At 40.8% G+C, this 19,686-nt stretch overlaps 1 protein-coding gene across 3 annotated transcripts in view; it reads left to right on the top strand.

Annotated features, from left to right (window-relative positions):
* The window catches only part of LOC111159938 (poly(ADP-ribose) polymerase family member 4), a 136,536-nt gene that overhangs the window by 23,505 nt on the left and 93,345 nt on the right, over positions 1-19,686 (top strand). For all 3 annotated transcript variants that reach the window (XM_022522627.1, XM_022522629.1, XM_022522628.1), the window contains 7 exons: positions 1,786-1,899; positions 4,458-4,604; positions 5,153-5,290; positions 6,362-6,535; positions 9,890-10,050; positions 13,362-13,499; positions 18,266-18,361. In XM_022522627.1, the coding sequence (XP_022378335.1) occupies positions 1,786-1,899; positions 4,458-4,604; positions 5,153-5,290; positions 6,362-6,535; positions 9,890-10,050; positions 13,362-13,499; positions 18,266-18,361 (968 nt within the window). The remainder of the gene's footprint in view (positions 1-1,785; positions 1,900-4,457; positions 4,605-5,152; positions 5,291-6,361; positions 6,536-9,889; positions 10,051-13,361; positions 13,500-18,265; positions 18,362-19,686) is intronic.

Below are 19,686 nucleotides of genomic sequence, written 5' to 3'. Positions count from 1 at the left end.
TATATATGTATACATATACGTATATATACGTATATGTATACATATATATATATTAGATTGATGAATAGAATAGAGCCACCCACTTGATTTTGGGTGTATTTTGGTCTCTTAGAAGAAACTACCTTCCATATATATATATACATATACACACATACACAGAAATAAGAGTAAACACGATGAAGGGATGAAATATGACTGTAAAGATGAAGATTAAAAAAATTCTAAAAAAGGAGTTGATAAGATAAGTTGGTTGGGAAAAGAAAGAAAAGAAAGTGTAGAGAATTTGCTCAGGCTGGAGACTAGAATAAAGCCCTGTGCTAGATTTAGGGTGTATTTTGATCTATTAGAAGAAGTATTCCAAAATTTTTTTAGAAGAAAAAACCCTGTATGTATACAAAAGATAAAGTTAGGTACAATGAAGGATAAAATATGATTATAATAATGAAGGTTGAAAAAGATTTTTTTAAAGAAAATTAGTGTTAAGATAAACTAGTTTATAAAAATGTTAAAAGAGAAAAGAGTAAAAGTTAAAAAAATTAGAGCAAGAAAAAAATAAAATTAAAAAATTTTATTAACTTTGTAAGACTAAAGAATAATGGGGAGGAAGCCATGAATTCCATGCTTTGCTTTCCCCTCCTCTGGAATTCCGCTGTTCTCCTTGATCAGTGAGCTCGTGTGTCGCCCTTGCTAGGGGCTGGGCTAAGTAATCTGCTCGGTTTCACTCTCGGGATCTTTTGTTCCCTGATTGCTTTCCGTAGAGTTCTCGATATTGGGAATGAACATGGTGGCCTCCCAATCTCCAGCCTGGAGGAGCCAAGAGCTTGGGGACCCACTTCTCTGTGCACCCTTGGAGAAAAGCGCTCAGTCACTCCCGTCTCCCTGGTCTCCAACCATACTCCAAGCTTACCCAGCCTGTGACCAAGCGTTTCTGTCTCTGGCACACAGCCCCATTTGGAGTCTCCAAACCCAGCAGATTTTTGCCGCTCTGCTCTTCCAGGGGTTTCTCCCCAGATCTGCCACTTTTGGGGTCCCTACTCAAAGAGCAGTGGCCTGACTGTGCCACAGATCACAGTTCAGGGTAACCCCGAGCTGAGAGCTCACTCTTCGGCTCTGTCTCTGCAGCTGGCTTCCCCGCTCTAATACCTGCGAGCTCTGCTACACTCAGACATCCCAATCCTTCTGTGACCCCACGTGACCTGAGACCACGCTGTCACCTTGAGGGTTCCACCCCGGCTTAGCCTCTGGAGCAATGTCCCTCAGTGGAGCAGACCTTTAAAAGTTCTGATTTTGGCTCCATTGCTCCACTGCTTGCCGAGAGCCGGCCCTTCCCCCCTGCAGTCTATCTTCCTGTTGCTTCAGATTCACTTCTCCACACGTCCTACCTTTCAGAAGGTGGTCAATTTTCTGTTTCTAGAATTGCTGCTCTTCTTCTCTTCGATCTCCTGTTGAATTTGTAGGTGTTTGGAATGGTTTGATAACTATCTAGCTGAACTCCTGCAACCTGATGTCATCTCAGCCTGCTACTCCTCCGGCATCTAGACTGCTCCCCTGTAAACTGTATATATAGTTTAAACATATATAGTAAGAAACATACCAAAATATAAATAGTAATTCTATATCTATAGTATGATTTCAGGTAATTTTTATTTTTTCTTCATACTTTCTGTATTTTCCAAATTATATCTCTGAATGACTGGTATTAGTTTTATTATCAGAATTTTTAAATGGTGTGTGTGGCTTGTTATTGAGTGGATACAGCTTCTGAAAGAATAACCTATTTTCCAGATCGGGGAAGAGGGAGGAAAGGAGGTGGCAGTGGTAGAGCTACAGAGCTCCCAGGACCGCAGGGATCCTGCCTTTTTCATATCTGCACACTTCCTCTTGGCCAATGGCCTCAAGGTAATGATCTTTTTTTTTTTTTTTTTTTTAAGATTTATTTATTGATTTGAGAGAGAAAGCATCAGGGGCAGGGAGAGAGGGAGAGAGTCTTAAGTAGACTCTGCACTGAGCGCAGAGCCTAATGCTGAGCTAGATCTCATAACCCTGAGATCATGACCTGAGCCAAAACCAAGAGTCAGGCCCTTAACCAACTGTGCCTCCCAGGCACCGCAAGGTAATGATCTTTATGTTGATTCCTGTGTGTTTGTTTATCTGCTCTGTTCATATCTACTTTCCTTAACATTGGTCAATGAACCAGCCAAACTGTTAACCTTTTTACCTCATAAATAATTTTGAAAGGTAGAAACATGTTCTCCATTGGAATATGGCAGGTGAGGGGAGGAAGGTGAGAGAAGTGCTCTGACTAGAACAATACAGGGTTCTTTCTTGTCAGAGGGAAGTATTCACTGGGTGCAGGGAGTGTAGGCCTCCTGCTCCTGTGCTGAATCACTTATAGCAACTTTACTAATGTATACTCTGCTAAAAGCAATCCATTCACACACTTAGTTAAGTACCTACTACATACCAGCCAATCTACTGGAGCCCAAAGATAAAATTTACTTCAAACCCTGCCCCTCAGAGATCTCTGCCAGGGATGAAACTACACATTCATGATTATAATCCACTGGGACAGAATTGATACTAAAATGTGGTAGAAAGTATTGTAGGCTCAGAAATGGCAAGGAAAGCTTTGCAGAGGCCAAGACCTTACATTAGGTCACAGTCAAATCAAGGGCATGGTTCCAACCTGAAACCATTATGAAACAAAAATAAATTCAGAACTTACACCTAAAATTCAAAGCACATGCTGCTACACTATCAGGGTATCTTCTGTCTAGACAGATTTACAGGCAGAAAACACAGGGCACACAGGCTCACCTGAGTGGGAGTGGTCCTCACAGCCTTGCATTCAGGCTCTGGATGCTTCTGGCTTTGCCCCCACTGGAGGTTTCAGCTCTGGTGCCAGGAGAGATACTCACCTCAGGTCAGTACGGGATCCACCTGACTCAGAAGCCCACCCAAAGTAGCCCATACCTGTCATGACATGGGCCTAAGTTCAAGATGTCTTTAAGGGAGGCACTCATTACTTACGTCGCTGCTCTCAGGTAAGCCCAAGGGTCAGGTTTCCCACCCATCATTTATGGTTCATTCATTGAGCTCCCAGTCCTGATGTAATTTATTCATGAGAAGTGACTGTTATCCAAGCAATTTTGCCATATCAGGTTTCCATGTGAATAGATAAAAAAAAGCCAATCCAAGTCAAATATGTCTAAGTAGGAGAAAGGCTTTTGTTATCCTTTTACCCAAAAATGTGTGCTGTATTTTGTGGAGGGTTTAATTGTATGGATAAAAAGTAAAGAAACATCAAGTTGAAAACCATGATAGAACATGTTGTAATTGTTTTTCTTTACTGAAAAAGAAAATGGTAAGGCTGAATAGGCCACCGTCCCCTCCTGCTTACTATCCCGAGAGCTCTTCCTGGGTGCCTTCCTCCCTTGGCAAGCCTAAGTCTGAGAATACAAGTAGAGGGCTCCTCAGGTGAGTCTGTTCACTTTGATAGAAATTATCCTCGCTTAACCAACACTGAAAGAGCTGTTCTTCAGAAGAGACTTTTCTAACTTGCCTGTCTCTCATACAAAAACATTTTGTGGAAATATTCCAAAATTATGTTAAAACTCTATCTTCTTAAATGGGGTAACTTGAACATGATATGTTTCTTTTCTCCATGTTTTGGAGGCGCCCTGTAGCCACAAATTCAGGAGAGTGGTGTATGGTGTCATGGGTGGTCTGGCTCCCCCTGCCCCTGGGGGCACACACTCCAGAGCCAGGGGCTTAGGCAACACCCACAGGCCCCAGCTGGGGCTAGACTTCCACATTCTCTGAGGTTAATAAGTTTGGGACAACCGCTCACTACAGGAGCAAGGATTCCCAGGAAAAGCTGACAAATGCCACATCTATGGGCAGGTTGGAAGGAAGCAGGCAGTTTGTACCTATCCAGAAGACACCTTGCTCCATGCCTTTGCTTTATTTGCATGACCAAGAACTTTCCTGCTTTCTCCTTGCTGATAGCTATCATTTCATTTTGACTGTGTGCTTTCTCTAACAGTACCTCATTTCTGAGGTATTTTTTATTTTCTGCCCCTCCCTGATCTATTTTGCTCATTTCCAAAAAGCTTGAATGCCAGACTTCAAAGCTCATTAGACTAGTATGTAAAGTAAGAGTATGAAGTCTCTGAACAGACGTTTGAGTGACTCTCCCGTGAATCATATGCATCCCTTCTGCCTGTTGTGCCTACTCAGGCTTTTCTCCCTTTACTTTCAGGTGTTAGTCAGTTTTGTGAAGAATTGAAGATTTAAGTAATTCTTTGAAAAAACTAATTAACACCTTCATGGTGGGGATCCATTGCCTTATTTACATTCCATTTTCCCATGGTGCATAGGTGTTCAATAAAGATCATAGGTTAATAAGTGACTGTATCCTCACATCCTAACATTTTGCGCCACACTATAATTCACAGACTAGAAAGTTCTCTGTAAAGAAAAGCTCTGCAGATGCAAGTGAATACTATGAAAATTACATTGAAGACCTGAGGAAACAAGGATTTCTGCTAAGAGAACATTTTACACCTGAAGCAACCCAGTTAGCATCTGAAAAACTGCAAGCAGTAAGATTGATTTCTATGTACTATTTTGTGTGAGTGATTGAATATTTTTAATAGAAACATTTTCTTTACAACAAATGAAAACCTGGTAAGAGAAAGGAGTCAGAGTTAAGAACAAGAAAAGTAAACTCATAGACAAGTGTGGGAGCCAGGTAAGGAGTGAGTTCTAGGATGAACCACAAAACCTCTTGCTTGCTTCAGCAACAAACCCCCATGGCTTTCAAAAACTTCATTATAACCTAGGCCAAGAATCAGGGGTCCTTAACCCTTAATGCCACTTAAACTTTGATGTCACTGGGAGGCCTAAAGCTTATAGAATGAAGGAAAAGGCAAAAGGAAACATAAAGTGGGAGTAAAAGGGGAAATCTAGAGAGTATAGGAGGGAAGTGGAGGCACACAGAATTATCAGTCGTTTGGCTGCCTATGACTCTGTCCTTGGCTGTGATGATTTCTTCTCTCGTCTCTGTTATCAGCCCACTAATGAAACCTTTTGTTGGTGGGGTTTTTGGTTTTTTTTTTTGGTTTTTTTTTTTTTTACTTTATTGTTGCAGTTGCTTTTGGAGGAGGTAATAAATTCAAGCATTCTGAGCAAAGAAGTGAGCGATTTGGTGGAAATGGTTTGGGCGGAAGCTCTCGGCCACCTGGAGCACATGCTTCTCAAGCCTGTGAACAGGATTAGTCTCAATGACGTGAGTCACGTGTGCCCTTGAAGGAGAACCTCAATCATGACAATTTCTGCTTTCTGGTTTACTAGCTTAAATCATGCTATGTGTGTTTGGTGCTGGTCCAGATGTTTCTGGATGCATTCCGATGTGCTTTTTTTTTTTTTACTTTGGAAAAAGGGAACACTGAGAGCACTAAGGGGAAAACAACCTTTGAAGAAAACTAGATGTTCTTATCTATATAACATATCAGATCCAAGAGCTGCTCCAAGCTTTGCTTTTTGGTGCCGTCTCATTGGGAGGCCTGCTCCTTTATGTTGCAAGGTGTTTAGCAGGCCTGAGGGACAGGGTTGCACTTGGTCCTTAGACACTCAGAACTTCGTCCACTTCAGAGCCACTGCTTCCCAGTCTTGTAAATTGTGACCATTTTAGGGAAAGGCAGGGATGCTCCCAGTCCTCCAGAAAAATGCTCTTTTTAATTTTATATGATTTTATATGATTGAAAAAGCAAATGAAAGAAAATATTCCCAATGGTACAACTTGTGCAACTGCATTGTCACAGTAAAATAATACAGTTTCCCTCTGTGGAACTAAACTAATTTATTTCAGGGAGAAAAAGGTTTTCTGGGTCAAAGTCCAAATAGTATTTGTGTAATTAGAAACATGTTCTGCTGGATTTTGTGCCTAGTGTGATTCTGACATCTTTCTAAACTTCTTGTGTGAAAAGCAAGTCTCTTGTGGTTGCATTAGTATTCCTCTCTTGCGGATATAGAAAGAGATGGAGATGCAGTTGTGAATAGAGATACGGATGTAGATGTAGATATAGATATAGATACACAATATAGATATTTAAGGCTCTGGTTTTTTTCCTCTAGTTAAGCTGAGCCTGGTTTTGGAAGATTTCTCATGGTATTATCGTCACAACTGATATACATCTCCTGTAAACATGGCACCTGTTTTATGGCTGGTGTCCAATTGAAAACCATTAGTTGTTACATAACTAACAACCATTTTAGATGTTTTTATGCGTGTTCCTTCACCTTTTCTCTGATGGTAAAGATTCAACTTTAAGACACATATATTGTCCTCCATTTAAAGGTGAGCAAGGCAGAGGGAGTTCTCCTTCTAGTAAAGGCCGCATTGAAAAATGGAGAAACAGAAGAACAACTGCAAAAAATGATGACTGAGTTCTACAGATTAATACCTCACAAAGGCACAACAACTGAAAAAGTGAACCTGAGACTATTAGCTAAGAAAGAGGACCTCTGCCAGGTAAATCTCTGAAATACGGAATTCAATTCATTATATGTTGGGGAAGAGTCTTTTCAAATCTGATTAATAAGGTAGTACTGAATCACAGAAGTTGGCTCAAAAATGAATGTTGAGCCAATTTAGAATGCTTTGGATTCTTATGGAGATTACCTGAAGCATGTTCCCAAACATGAATGTGTTGGAATAGTATACAAAGGCAGATATATTTAGAATTGCTACACCGTTAAGTAATTTTCTATATCAGGATAATGCCGGCAGGCCAGGCCTGAGGACCTGGAGGGAGTCCCACAGGACCAGCCGAGAGGATCCCTTACTACTCACAAGATAGAGATAGAACGTGGGCCAGCAGAAGGCAAAAGCAGAGTTTACTGAAGGTAGAGAAAGAGAACAGGTACAGACGTGTTTGGGAGACTCGGTAAGGAAAGGAGGGGGTCTTATCTCTGCTTGGTGTCTGGGGTTGTTATTGAGGATCATGGTCTAGCGCCCAGGACCTGGTTAGAATAAAGACAGGGCCCAGGTGTTATTCCTTGGAGCCAGTGCGTCTTGTTGTGAAGATGTCTAGTTCTGGTGGTTTAGAATGCTCATAAGATAACTTCATCAGGTTGTTCTCACCTGGTCTTTCCTTAGATGTTATCTGTTCTCGAGAAATCCAGAGGACATAATGCTATTTGCTTCATAGGCATGTGTGAAGTGGAGGTCCTAGCAGGAATAGAAATAGGAAAAGGAACAAAAGCAGATTTTTATGGAGTCCTTCAGTTTCCCTGTCTCAAGGAGAGGAGTTAGGATTCTTTTTGCAAAAGAAACAGAAAGCTGGCATTGACTTGAACAATGAAGATACTTATTACCCTGTATAACAAGAAGCCAGTTATAGGGTGGCTGCTGGTCCAGTCGCTCAGAGGGAGAATTATCAACAAGGACCCAGCTTCTTTTCATCTCTGTGGTTCCTGTAAACTTAGCTTCCCTCTCAGCCCGCCTCACCTTACATGACCTTATAACTGCAGTTGTTCATAGCATCCCAACTGGAGTATTTCTTTTCTTATCTTTTAGGACAAGCTTCCCTGGCCCTGTAGACTCTTTGGTTAGTATTTTGCTCAGAACTGAGTCATATGCGAATTCCTAAGCCAAGGAATCTAAGGCAAGGAGAGTGTAATTACTGACTCTGCAGAAATGGGCCCTCTCCCTTGAGCTGTAGGGGAGGGAGCTGGGCTCAGTTAGCAAAGAGGAAAGCAGGAAGGCAGCCCCAGTGTGCCCCTCGCCTTAGATGAGACCAATTCACTCCCTGGCTCTGAGTTGCCTCATCTGTGCATGAAGGAATTGGGACATGATCAGAAAGAAATCCATGACCTAGACTGCAAAAGAGCTTGGAGATACAAAATTTTACATGTTTGAAGGAAATTATAGCTCTCAACAGATTCCTGGATACATCTATAATCCAAAATAAGTGAAGAATCAATAAATGAGATGATAAGGGAGCCTTCCAAATTTAAAGTTTCATGATTTGCCTACCATCCAACATTAAGAACCTCAGTTGCTCGTTCTCCTACTGAGAAGGTGTATGTAGTGCCCATCCAAATACTTTTTCATTTAACTTTTATATTTTCAATAGGTAATACATTTGTATTATTCAAAAGTCAAAATTGTATTTAAAAGGTTTACTCAGCACAATCTGTATTCTACCCTGCCCTTCCACCCATTCCAACTCCCCAACTTGATAACCATGTCTTGTTTGTCTTTGCAGTTTCTTTATGCAAATTATTATAAATATACACATATATACTTATTCCTCTCCCTTTCTTTTACATAAAAAGTTGTATACCATCTTTGCTGTTCCACACCCATTTTTCCCACTTAGAGAGAGTGTCCTCATTCCCCACATTGTATGGGCATCCCCTAATGTCAAACATTTGGACTGTTTCCAGACTTTGTTACTACAAACAATGCCAAAGTGAATATGCTTGTATATTTGTCATTTCATAACTGCACAGGAGTGTCTCTGAGATTCATCCCAGAAGTAGAAGTTCTGGCTTATGGGGTCAGTGCATCTGTAATTGTGATAGATTTTGTCTTATTCCCTCATGAATGTTCTATTATTTGCCCTCCCACTATCAGTGAATGAGACTTTCTATTTCCTATAGTTTTACCAAAAGTATATTTGTTAAACTTTCAGACTTTACCGATTTTATGGATGAAAAAATACCTCTCAGTTACAGGATTTATATTTAGTTTATGCGGGTTTTGTTTTGTTTTTTTCTCTGAACTGTCTATTCATGTCGTTTGGCCCTTTTTCTTTCAGATCTTTCTATTTTTCTTCATGATTGTTATGACCTCTTAAGTTAGGGAGCCTAGCCTGGGATATGAGTTATAAATATTTTCTTTAGTTTATTTGTTTTGCTTTGTTTTGTTTTACTTTGCTTGTGGTGGATGATTGGTTGACTTTTTCTATTTTACCATACAGAAAATTTTTACTTTTATATAGAAAAATGTATCAATCTTTTCTTTTATGCCTGGTGTATTTAATTACAGCCCATCCCTATATTGAGGTCATAAAGATGTGTGACAGGGCAAGATAGGGCCCCCCTGTCAATGTCTCTTTCATCTCAAAGATGGTAAAAGCAATATATCCTTAAAATAAACATAATTCAGATTATGTAAGAGCTATGTTCCTTCCTCCAAGCTCCATGACCTATGAGTATACTAAGTATACTTGGGTTCCCTCTCAGGGAAGACAACCATGTCTTACTCATTTTTGTATCTTTCAAACCTGATACAATGCCTGGCATACAGAACATGCTTAATGAAGTTTTGCTAACAGAATTGGACTTGAATTCTGATGATCTGAGTTCCTATTTAGTCACTTCCCCCTGTTTGCTGTGGAATCTTGAGCAATTATTTCAGCTCCTTGGGGCCTCACTTTCCCTATCTATACAATGAGGATAATAAGATCTAATAAGACCAGTACTATAGTGTGGATTAGAGGAACGATGTACCTGAAACACTTTATCAACAATGATGTGCTATCCTGATGTTTACTATTATTATTATTGTATATTATGCTATCACTGAGGGTACAATATATAATAAGAGTATTACCTTTAATGTGCAACTTACATATTGATCAAAAGCTTTGGGGGAGGGGTGCTGGCTGGTTCCGTCAGTGGAGCATGCAACTCTTGATCTCAGGGTTGTGAGTTTAAGCCCCATGTTGAGTGTAGAGATTACTTAAAAATAAAACCTTTAAAAAAAAACTTTAGGAAGAAAAACACTTATTTTTCCAATCTTTTTGAGAAAGTATAATGAGCTATAAATATTTTGATACAGAGTGATTCTGACATCTTGTATTATTTTTATCTATAGCTAATAAGAGACATGGTTAATGTCTGTGAAACTAATTTGTTCAAACCCAACCCACCATCTCTTGCCAAATACCGAGCTTTGAGATGCAAAATTGAGCATGTTGAACAGAACACTGAAGAATTTTTCAGAGTTAAAGAAGAGGTTTTACAGAATAATCATAGGTATGCATAAAGGAAATGTCTTAGGAGCTGTTATTATGTAATATTGTTCCAGATACTGTTAAAGAACTAGTCCCCATAATTACTTGTGTAATTGAATCCTCTATAACAAGGTAGCTATGTTATGATGACAGATTACTTTCTTCTGTGCTTATAATGGGACTTGGGGGATGCCTAGGTGGCTCAGTCGGTTAAGTGTTCAACTCTTGATTTCAGCCCAGGTCTTGATCTCAGGGTCCTAAGTTCAAGCCCCATACTGGGCTCCATCCTGGACATGGAATCTACTTAAAAAAACCTGCCTAAAAAAAATTTATATTTATATTTACCTATATTTATATATAGGTATATATATTTCTATATATGTATATATATTTTATATATATACATAATATATACATAATATCTTTATCTGTATGTATATAATATATATCTGATATATTATGTATATCTATATATAATAGATTTGGGACAGTATTCTGTGCTTGAAAACACTCCCTACTATTCCACTCAAATTTCAAGTTTATCTAATCTTGCTGAGAATTAAATTTAAGAACTTGAAATCACAAGGTATTTTTGTGTTTTGAAGGATATTATATAGCAAAATCTGCTTAAATTAAGATTTTAAGATGCAGGACTATGTGTGTGGCAGCTTCTAAAATGGCCACTCCAGGGGGTGCCTGGGTGGCTCAGTGGGTTGGGGCCTCTGCCATTGGCTTGGGTCGTGGTCCCGGGGTCCTGGGATCGGGCCCCGCGTCAGGCTATCTGCTCAGCGGGGAGCCTCCTTCCTCTCTCTGCCTGCCTCTCTGCCTAGTTGTGATCTCTGTCAAATAAGTAAATAAATAAATAAATAAATAAATAAATAAAATAAAATCTTTTAAAAAAATAAAATAAAATAAAATGGCCACTCCATGGCATGGAAACAGTTGAAAATCTGGAAAATACTTCAAGAGATATGACACCCCTAAAGGTCAGTCACGTCTATTTCCTCATTGACTGTGAGAGTACCTGTTTCTTTTGCCCTTGTGTGTTCTACAACACAGGGCAGCAGCAGTAACAACAGATGTATGTGGATCAGCCGCTCCAACAAGCCTGGACCCAGCTTCAAGGTTCAGAAACTAATTTGATGGGTTATTCTCAAGGGTGAGACTGACTTCCTCTGGTTTGGTCATTCATCCCACTAATGTAAACTCCTAGCACTCCTCTGCCTGAAGTTTTTCTTCTGGACCTTTTGGGCATCTTGGCTCTCATTAGGTATAAAGGGCCAGGTTAACTTTAATCATAAGCCTTACACACTTAGAGCTAAAGATGGTGAACTGCAGCCCCTTGAACCAACTGCATAGGCCAGTTGTACATTTTTAGTCATGTAATATAACTCATGAAGGCCTTGGAGATCTCACCTCACACCCAAGTGATGTTGAACTGTTCATATGACAAAAGTGGACCTTTCCCTATGGAGAGATTCTGCTGCTGTGAAGAATTAGATTTTCTCCATTTTGTTTCACTAGTGATGATTTTCATATTAATTTTTTCTAGTTATAAAATGTCTTATTCTTTGCTGAAAGTTTAGACAATATGTGAAAGCATGATGAAAACTAAAGATCACCCAAATCTCACTACCCAGAGATAATATGACCACTGTTAACTTGTTGGTGTAGAATATATCCCAAACTCTGGGGTGCCTGGGTGGCTCAGTGGGTTAAGCCTCTGCTTTTGGCTCGAATCGTGATCTCAGGGTCCTGGGATTGAGTCCCGCATCAGGCTCTCTGCTCAGCAGGGAGCCTGCTTCCTCCTCTCTCTCTCTCTCTCTCTCTGCCTGCCTCTCTGCCTACTTGTGATCTCACTCTCTGTCAAATAAATAAATAAAATATTTTTAAAAAGAAGAATATAACCCAAACTCAATTATTGATTCTTTTCCATATCTAGTGGTATGCTGGCAAGCCAGCTCCCTAAAATAGAAGTCCTGACTTATAATAACTGTTGGCTTTTGTGATATAAATACTCCTACTATAGCTACTTTTTTTTTTTTAAGATTTTATTTATTTACTTGGCAGGCAGAGAGGCAGGCAGAGAGAGAGAGAGGAGGAATCAGGCTCCCCGCAGAGCAGAGAGCCCGATGCGGGGCTCGATCCCAGGACCCTGGGATCATGACCCGAGCCGAAGGCAGAGGCTTTAACCCACTGAGCCACCCAGGCGCCCCCTACTATAGCTACTTTTAAGCTACCAGTGTGACACCAGAGAATGAGGAGTTGGGAAGACATGCTGGACAGGCTCTCTTACATTTTCTACCCCACAACTCTGTCTCTTCATAGTCCCCCAGTCTTTTCCCATGCTTCCTCATCCTAGTCACCCACCCAGAGCCATTGTCCACTCTCCTTCATCCCCATATCACTGTGCCCTGTCAATTCTGTCTCCAAAATGTCTCTAATCCATTGGCTTCTTTCATTCACACTGCTGCCACCTTTAATCCAGATACCGCTGTCTCGCCTACTTCTGACATTCTTTCTGCTCCTGCCCCAGCCAGTTTATTTTCCCCAAACAACAAGTTAGGTCTTAAAATATATACTGTATTATGTCATGTTGCAATGTCACTTTCAAAGATAGGCCTTTCTTGACCATCCTCTCTCTGAACCTGGTTAGTTTGCTGAATAGAATGTAAAATCAGTTATTTGTTAACTTTTAATTTTTGTCTCTCTCCATTAGGATACAAGCCCCGTGAAGCCAGAGACCATATTATCTCACTTCCAGGGCCTGGCAGAATACTCAGCACAGAGTGTTTGTTTGTTTGTTTGTTTGTTTTAGAGAGAGAGAGACGAGAGTACAACCACATGCACATGGGAGCGGAAGGTGGGGATGAGTAGAGAGAGAATCCCAACCAGGCTCCATGCTTGGTGTGGCACCTGACCTAGGGCTTGATATCATGACCCCAGTGAAATCAAGAGTCTGGTGCTTAACCAACTGAGCCACCCAGGCACTCCCAGAGTGTATTTGTTCAATGAATAAATGCATGAATGAATTCCATCTATATATGTATTATATATATTATATATTTGACAAAATTTGAGATCATGCTGTGCATAAAGTTTTATAACTTATTTTTAAAATTTATTTTACTGTGTTTTACTTCCTATCCTTATTTTTTAAGAGTATGATTTTTTTAATGACTACATAATATTTCTAAGAAATGTTATGTTGTGATTCACTGTATCCATTCCATAATAATGGCCATTTGGGTTATTTTGGGCTTTCTGCTAATAATGATTTTTTATTTTGCTTTTGATTATGCAATCTCGAGGTTTTTCTTCTACTTTTCACAGCAAAGGTCCAGTGGATATCTTGCAGATATTTAGAGTTGGCAGAGTGAATGAAGCCACAGAGTTTTTGAACAAACTTGGCAATGTGAAGTCCTTACTGCATGGATCGCCTGTACAAAGCTTTGTTGGGATCCTGTCCCGGTAAGAGGATACCATGTTTATTTTCTAAATGTTTCACCCTCATGAACATGAAGTGTTTTACCTTGTTTTCCTAATTTTTTTTTCTATACTACATGGGCCTCTTCAGTTAAAATTAGCTTATTGTATTCCAGAGGAAACTGAACACTTTATTTTTTTAAAGATTTTATTTATTTGACAGACAGAGATCTCAAGTAGGCAGAGAGGCAGGCAGAGAGAGAGGAGGAAGCAGGCTCCCCACTGAGCAAAGAGCCTGATGCGGGGCTCCATCCAAGGACCCTGGGATCATGACCTGAGCCGAAGGCAGAGGCTTTAACCCACTGAGCCACCCAGGCGCCCCAAAACTGAATACTTTAAATTGTAATAAGTCAAATTATTTACTTATTATCATATATTTTTAGAGTGTAATACATGGGTGTGAATTGCTCCTTGAAAACTGTATCATATGATGTTAGGGTCCGTGATCAAAGGAACGAGACTGACACAAAGTGAAAATCAAACAAAGCTTTATTTCGCGCCAAGCATCGAAAATCAAACTGACTGGTAGGGGCCATCTCTTACAAAGAGACGATGATGATGACCCCGACAAAGCCGCTCCCAAGAAGGCCGCTCTGGATGAGGCCGCTCTGCAGACGAGGCCACTCCAAATGAGGCCGCTGCCGACAAGGCCGCTCCCTGGATAGGGCCGCTCCCCGGAATGAGGCTGCTCCAGCGAGGCAGCTCCCTGGACAGGGCCGCTCCCAAGAGGAGGCCACTCCGGACGAGGCTGCTCCCAGGATGAGGCCGCTGCTGACGAGGTCTCTCCCTGGACAGGGCTGCTCCCCGGAATGAGGCTGCTCCGGCGAGGCCGCTCCCCGGACGGGGCCGCTCCCAAGAAGAGGCCGCTCTGGATGAGGCCACTCCCCGGAATGACGCCGCTCCGGCAAGGCCGCTCCAGTGAGGCTGCTCATGGATGGGGCCGCCCGAGGTGCTCTGGACAAGGCTGCTCCAGACGAGGCCGCACACCGACGGGGCCAAGGCCCGGGACAGCAGGGCTGCAGCCCGGGGCGGCAAGGTGGCTCACAGCGGGGCTGCAGCTCGGTGGTGGAGAGGCCGCTTGAGGCAGCAAGGCTGCTGGTGGCAAGGCTGTTTGCTGCGGTGCCGCTGCCAACGACTACGACGACCAGGAGGACCATGACACTCCCGAAGACAGTGAGGACCATGACGCTCCAACGCTCCCAATGACTACCCTAACGGCTATCCCAACGGCTGTTCTAATGGCTATCCCAACAGCTATTCTAACGGCTATCCCAACGGCTATTCTAACTCCTCCTACTACTCCCCCCACCCCAGCCTCACAGACTAACCTTTATAGAGGTGGTTGAGCCTGGCCCACACCCAGGTGGCCAATGAGATTTCACCTCACCACAGTAAATATATGCACGCCCCACTGATTGGATGTCTCCATCTGGCCTGGCCCACCCCTATATCCGAGGTTTGCAAGTAAGTTCCTCTGGGAGGGACAGGCCCTTACAATATGAAGAAAGGGGATTCTCTATTTCATGGCTCTTCTATGTGTATCTAATCTAGGGAATATCCAATACTTAAGAAGAAAGATCTAGAAATTAGAGTATCTAGATACTGTTAGTTATCTGTATAAAACATAACTAATTTTCTGTTGCTTTGAATAGCCACTTAATATTAGAGCTGAACTGCAGTCACAAGGAGCCTGGGAGGATATGATTACATCTGGATCCTTACTTAAATACCTAAGGAAAAAAATACCTGAGAAGAAACATAAGTATACAAGATCCAGCTGGAAAAAATTTTAAACTCCTATTGAAGGACCCAAAAGATAATTGCACTAATCAGAAAGATGCCAGTTTTACTTGAGTTAACCTATAAATTTAGAGCTATCACAATAAAAGTGCTAACAAGATTTTTTTTAAAATAAAAAGCTGATACTACTGTACATATTTTTAAAATTGGATTTTACCAGGGTAATTAAGAAAAAGACGATGAATGAAGGAGAATTAACCAGACACTAAAAACATTTTATAAAGCTATGTTACTTAAAACAGTGAGGTTGTACCTGAACAGATGAGTCACAGAATAAAGAATCCAAAAGCAAATGTAAAGACGTAGAAGGTTTAACATATAATAAAAGTAGTTTTTATTTCTGTGGAAGAAAGATAATTTCTTTAATACTATGTATTAGGAGAGATTACTACCTGGAAAAAATACAAAGTTGGACCCTTACCTCATTCCTCACACTTAAATAAACTCCACATGGAACAAAGATTTAAACATTTAAAACTAGGAATGCTGGGATGGCTCAGTCAGTTAAGCATCCACCTCTTGATTTCAGCTCAGGTCATAATCTCAGGGATAGGGCCAACAGCAGGCTCTGAGCTTGGTGGGGAAGGAATCTGCTTATCCTCTTCCCTCTGCTCCTCCCACAGAAAATAAATAAATAAAATCTTTTTTAAAAATCTAGAATTATAGGTACTAGCATTGAAAAATATATTTTTTTAAGATTTTATTTATTTATTTGACAGAGATCACAAGCAGGCAGAGGAGGTAGGCAGAGAGAGGGGGAGCAGGCTCCCCGCCGAGCAGAGAGCCCAATGCAGGGCTCGATCCCAGGGCCCCGGGATTATGACCTGAGCTGAAGGCAGAGGCTTTATCCCACTGAACCACCTAGGCACCCTGAAAAATAGTTTTAATTTAAAAAATTAATAAATTTTATTGTTTTTAATAAGTTAAATATTTATTATTTATTATTAATAATAAATTAATTATTTTAATTTAATTAATTAAAATTAATCAAATTAAATTTTAAAATTAATTTAAATTAATTAATTTAATTTAATAAATTAAAATTAATTAGAATTAATTAATTAATTATTGATAATAAAAAATTGATGAATAAGTTTAATTTAAAAAATTAAATAAACTTTAAGTAGGAATAAAATCCAAGAACTATTTTACAAAATTAATTACATTTCATAATGCAAAATTCAAACAGTACATGTTTATGTAATAAAGGCAGAAGTCTCCCTTTACCCACCTTCCCAGAGATAACCATGATTTAACTTTGATGGTAAAGAGTTCTTAACAGTGCTAGAAGGCCAGTGGAAACCTGCTTAAGTTCTTGAGCCAGGAAGAAATGCAGTGAGCATTGGGCTTACACATGGTTCTGTTGTGTGCTGGAAGCCTCAACAGGTAGGAGGCAGAGCCCTGAGGTAAGAAAAATGACCAGCATCTCAGGGCTGACCAAGATAGCAATGAGAAACTGGCCATAGCTTGGTACATTTGAACAGCACCTGGTGTAAGGGCCTGGTTGGCCAGGGGGAGCCATTTTGTTGCAGTGAACTTAGATTGACCCTATGAAGTGAACTTAGATTGACCCTGCCCCTCCCAGAGGAACTTACTTGCAAAGCCTAGGTACAAGGGCAAGTCAGGCCAGGTGAAGACATCCAATCAGAGTGGTGCGCATATATTTACTGAGGTGAGATCCCATTGGCCACCTGTGTGTGGGCGGGGCTCAACAATCCCTATAAAGGTTAGTCTGTGAGGCGGAGGCTGGGGAGGAATAGAAGAGTCATTGGAGGAGTAGGAGAGTCGTCAGAGCCGGGAGAGCTGTCAGAGCTCTTGTAAGAGCTGTCAGAGCTGACAGAGCTCTTGTCAGAGCCGTCAGAGCCGTTAGAGCTGCCAGCGGCCCTGCCGCCCCGAGCCGCAGCCTCAGGGAGTGGCCTCACCGGAGCAGCCCCTGTCTGGGGAGTGGCCCTGTCTGGGGAGCAGCCTCGTCCAGAGCGGCCACATTGGGAGCAGCCTTGCCAGGGTCGTCGTCATCACCTTTTCATAAGAGACAGCCCTGACCGGTCAGTTTGATTCTTGATGCTTGGCGCGAAATAAAGCTTTGCTTGACCTTCGCTTTGTATCAGTCTCATTCCTTTGATCACAGACCCCAACACCTGGAACCCGTCCTGTGGGAATACTCTGAAATATATTTTGCTTTTCATTTCATTCTCTTTATTTGCTTATTGTCTTTTAATTGGTATATTTTTTCCAGCTTTATTAAGATATGATTAACAAATAGGAATTATATATATTTAGGTTGTACAGGTGATTTTTTTAAAGATGTATAATGTGATGATTTAATGTACGTGTACATTCTGAAATGATTCCCACAAGCAAGGTAATTAACACATCCATCACTACAGAGTTAATCTTTTTTTTTTTCTTGTGGTAAGAACATAAGATCTGGGGCGCCTGGGTGGCTCAGTGGGTTAAAGCCTCTGCCTTCGGCTCAGGTCATGATCCCAGGGTCCTGGGATCGAGGCCCGCATCAGGCTCTCTGCTCAGCGGGGAGCCTGCATCCTCATCTCTCTCTGCCTGCCTCTCTGCCTACTTGTGATCTCTCTCTCTGTCAAATAAATAAATAAAATCTTTAAAAAAAAAAAAAAAAAAAGAACATAAGATCTGCTCTTGGCAAACAGTATTATCTTATTTATCTTAAAATTGAAAGTTTGTATACCATTTAGCCAACATCTCCCCATTTTCCCCAACCCCCAGTCCCTAGAAACCACCATTCTGCACTCTGGTTCTATGAGTTGGACTTTGCTAGATTTCACATATACATGAGGTCATGCAGTAATTGCGTTTCTGTGCCTGGCTTTTTTCACTTAGCATGTCCTTAAGTAGAACCTGTGTCTGCTAGAATTACGAGGCTATAATAAAAGATACCTTTCTTCTAGTAAATCATTGTAATGTCTTTTTCTTTTTAGTGGGCTGCTTTTACCGAAAGTAGTTGAAGATCGTGGCACAAAGAGAACAGACATTGGAAATCTTGGGAGTGGAATATATTTCAGTGATTCAATCAGGTTAGTGTATTATATATACTATATATTATATCCTTAATCCTGTTACTCTTATCACAAAGGGTTTATTACAAGTGGTTTCCTTCATCTTTCCTTTGTGAGGGATTTCTCACACAAGAAACAGATCATTGAAAGCAACTGGTTTTCTCAGTATATAGGAACATTTCTTTTGTGGTAGAGATTTGGGAAAATTGTATTTTAAATTATCTTAGTGATTTTACTATCCTGAGAGTCTTTATTTTTACCCACTTAATCCTTACAACAACCCTCTCACGTCAGTTCTGTTATTATCACCATCACAAAGAGTAGAGTGACACTGAGGATATCTTGACTAAGATCAGACAACATTTTGTCTTTCTCCAGGATGAGCGATCGTAATTTCTATAGCACAGGACCTCTTCTCAAACAACTTCTCTATTGTGAATAAACTCTGTAGACCTAGCATAATATTTCATATTTAATATTCTTATTAATATTTAAATCTGTTTTCATAATAGCCACAAGGTATTTAACACTTTGGGACACTTGGGTGGCTCAGTCAGTTGGGCGTCTGCCTTCAGCTTGGGTCTTGTTCCCTGGGTCTTGGGATCGAGTCCTGTGTCACTGAGCTCCTTGCTCAGTGGGGAGTCTGCTTCTCCCTCTGCCTGCTTCTCCCCCTGCTTGTGCTGTCACTTGTGCTGTCTCTCTCTTCTTTCTCTAACAAGTGAATAGGTAAAATCTTCAAGGAAAAAAGATATTGAACACCTGGCTTCTATGAGGCACCAGGCTAAGTGCTTCAGGTGCATTGTCTATAAACCTCACAGGTGGTATTATGACATCATTTTATGAAACGGGAACAGACTGATGGAGGTTAAGTAACTTGCATATGGTCACAGAGCTAGTTATAGGATGGAGCCTAGGTTCAGGCCCAGGACAAAAGATAATTGTCCAGAATATTTAAAGAATTCCTACAAATCAATAAGAAAAAGATAAAGAGCTCTAAACAAATGGACAAAAGACATGAATAGGAACCTAAGAGAAAACACGTATAGACAATGACATTTGAAAAGATTGGTAATAAACAACATGCAAATTAAACTATAGTATAACATTTTACACCTGTCAGCAAAAAAAAAAGTTCAACATCTCTAGATGTTGGTAAGTCTCTAGAACAGTCTGAATTCTCAGATGGTGTTGTTAGTAGTGTTAGGGTCTGTGATCAAAGGAACGAGACTGATACAAAGCGAAGGTCAGGCAAAGCTTTATTTCACGCCAAGCATCAAGAAACAAACTGACCGGTCAGGGCTGTCTCTTACGAAAAGGGGACAACGATGACCCCGATAAGGTCA

This window comes from Enhydra lutris, unplaced genomic scaffold (genome assembly GCF_002288905.1).
Source record: "Enhydra lutris kenyoni isolate GAN:26980312 unplaced genomic scaffold, ASM228890v2 scaffoldscaffold71, whole genome shotgun sequence".
In the NCBI taxonomy this organism is placed as follows: domain Eukaryota; kingdom Metazoa; phylum Chordata; class Mammalia; order Carnivora; family Mustelidae; genus Enhydra; species Enhydra lutris.
Note: the sequence above shows the minus strand (reverse complement) of the source record. Positions and strands in the feature narration are given on the sequence as shown.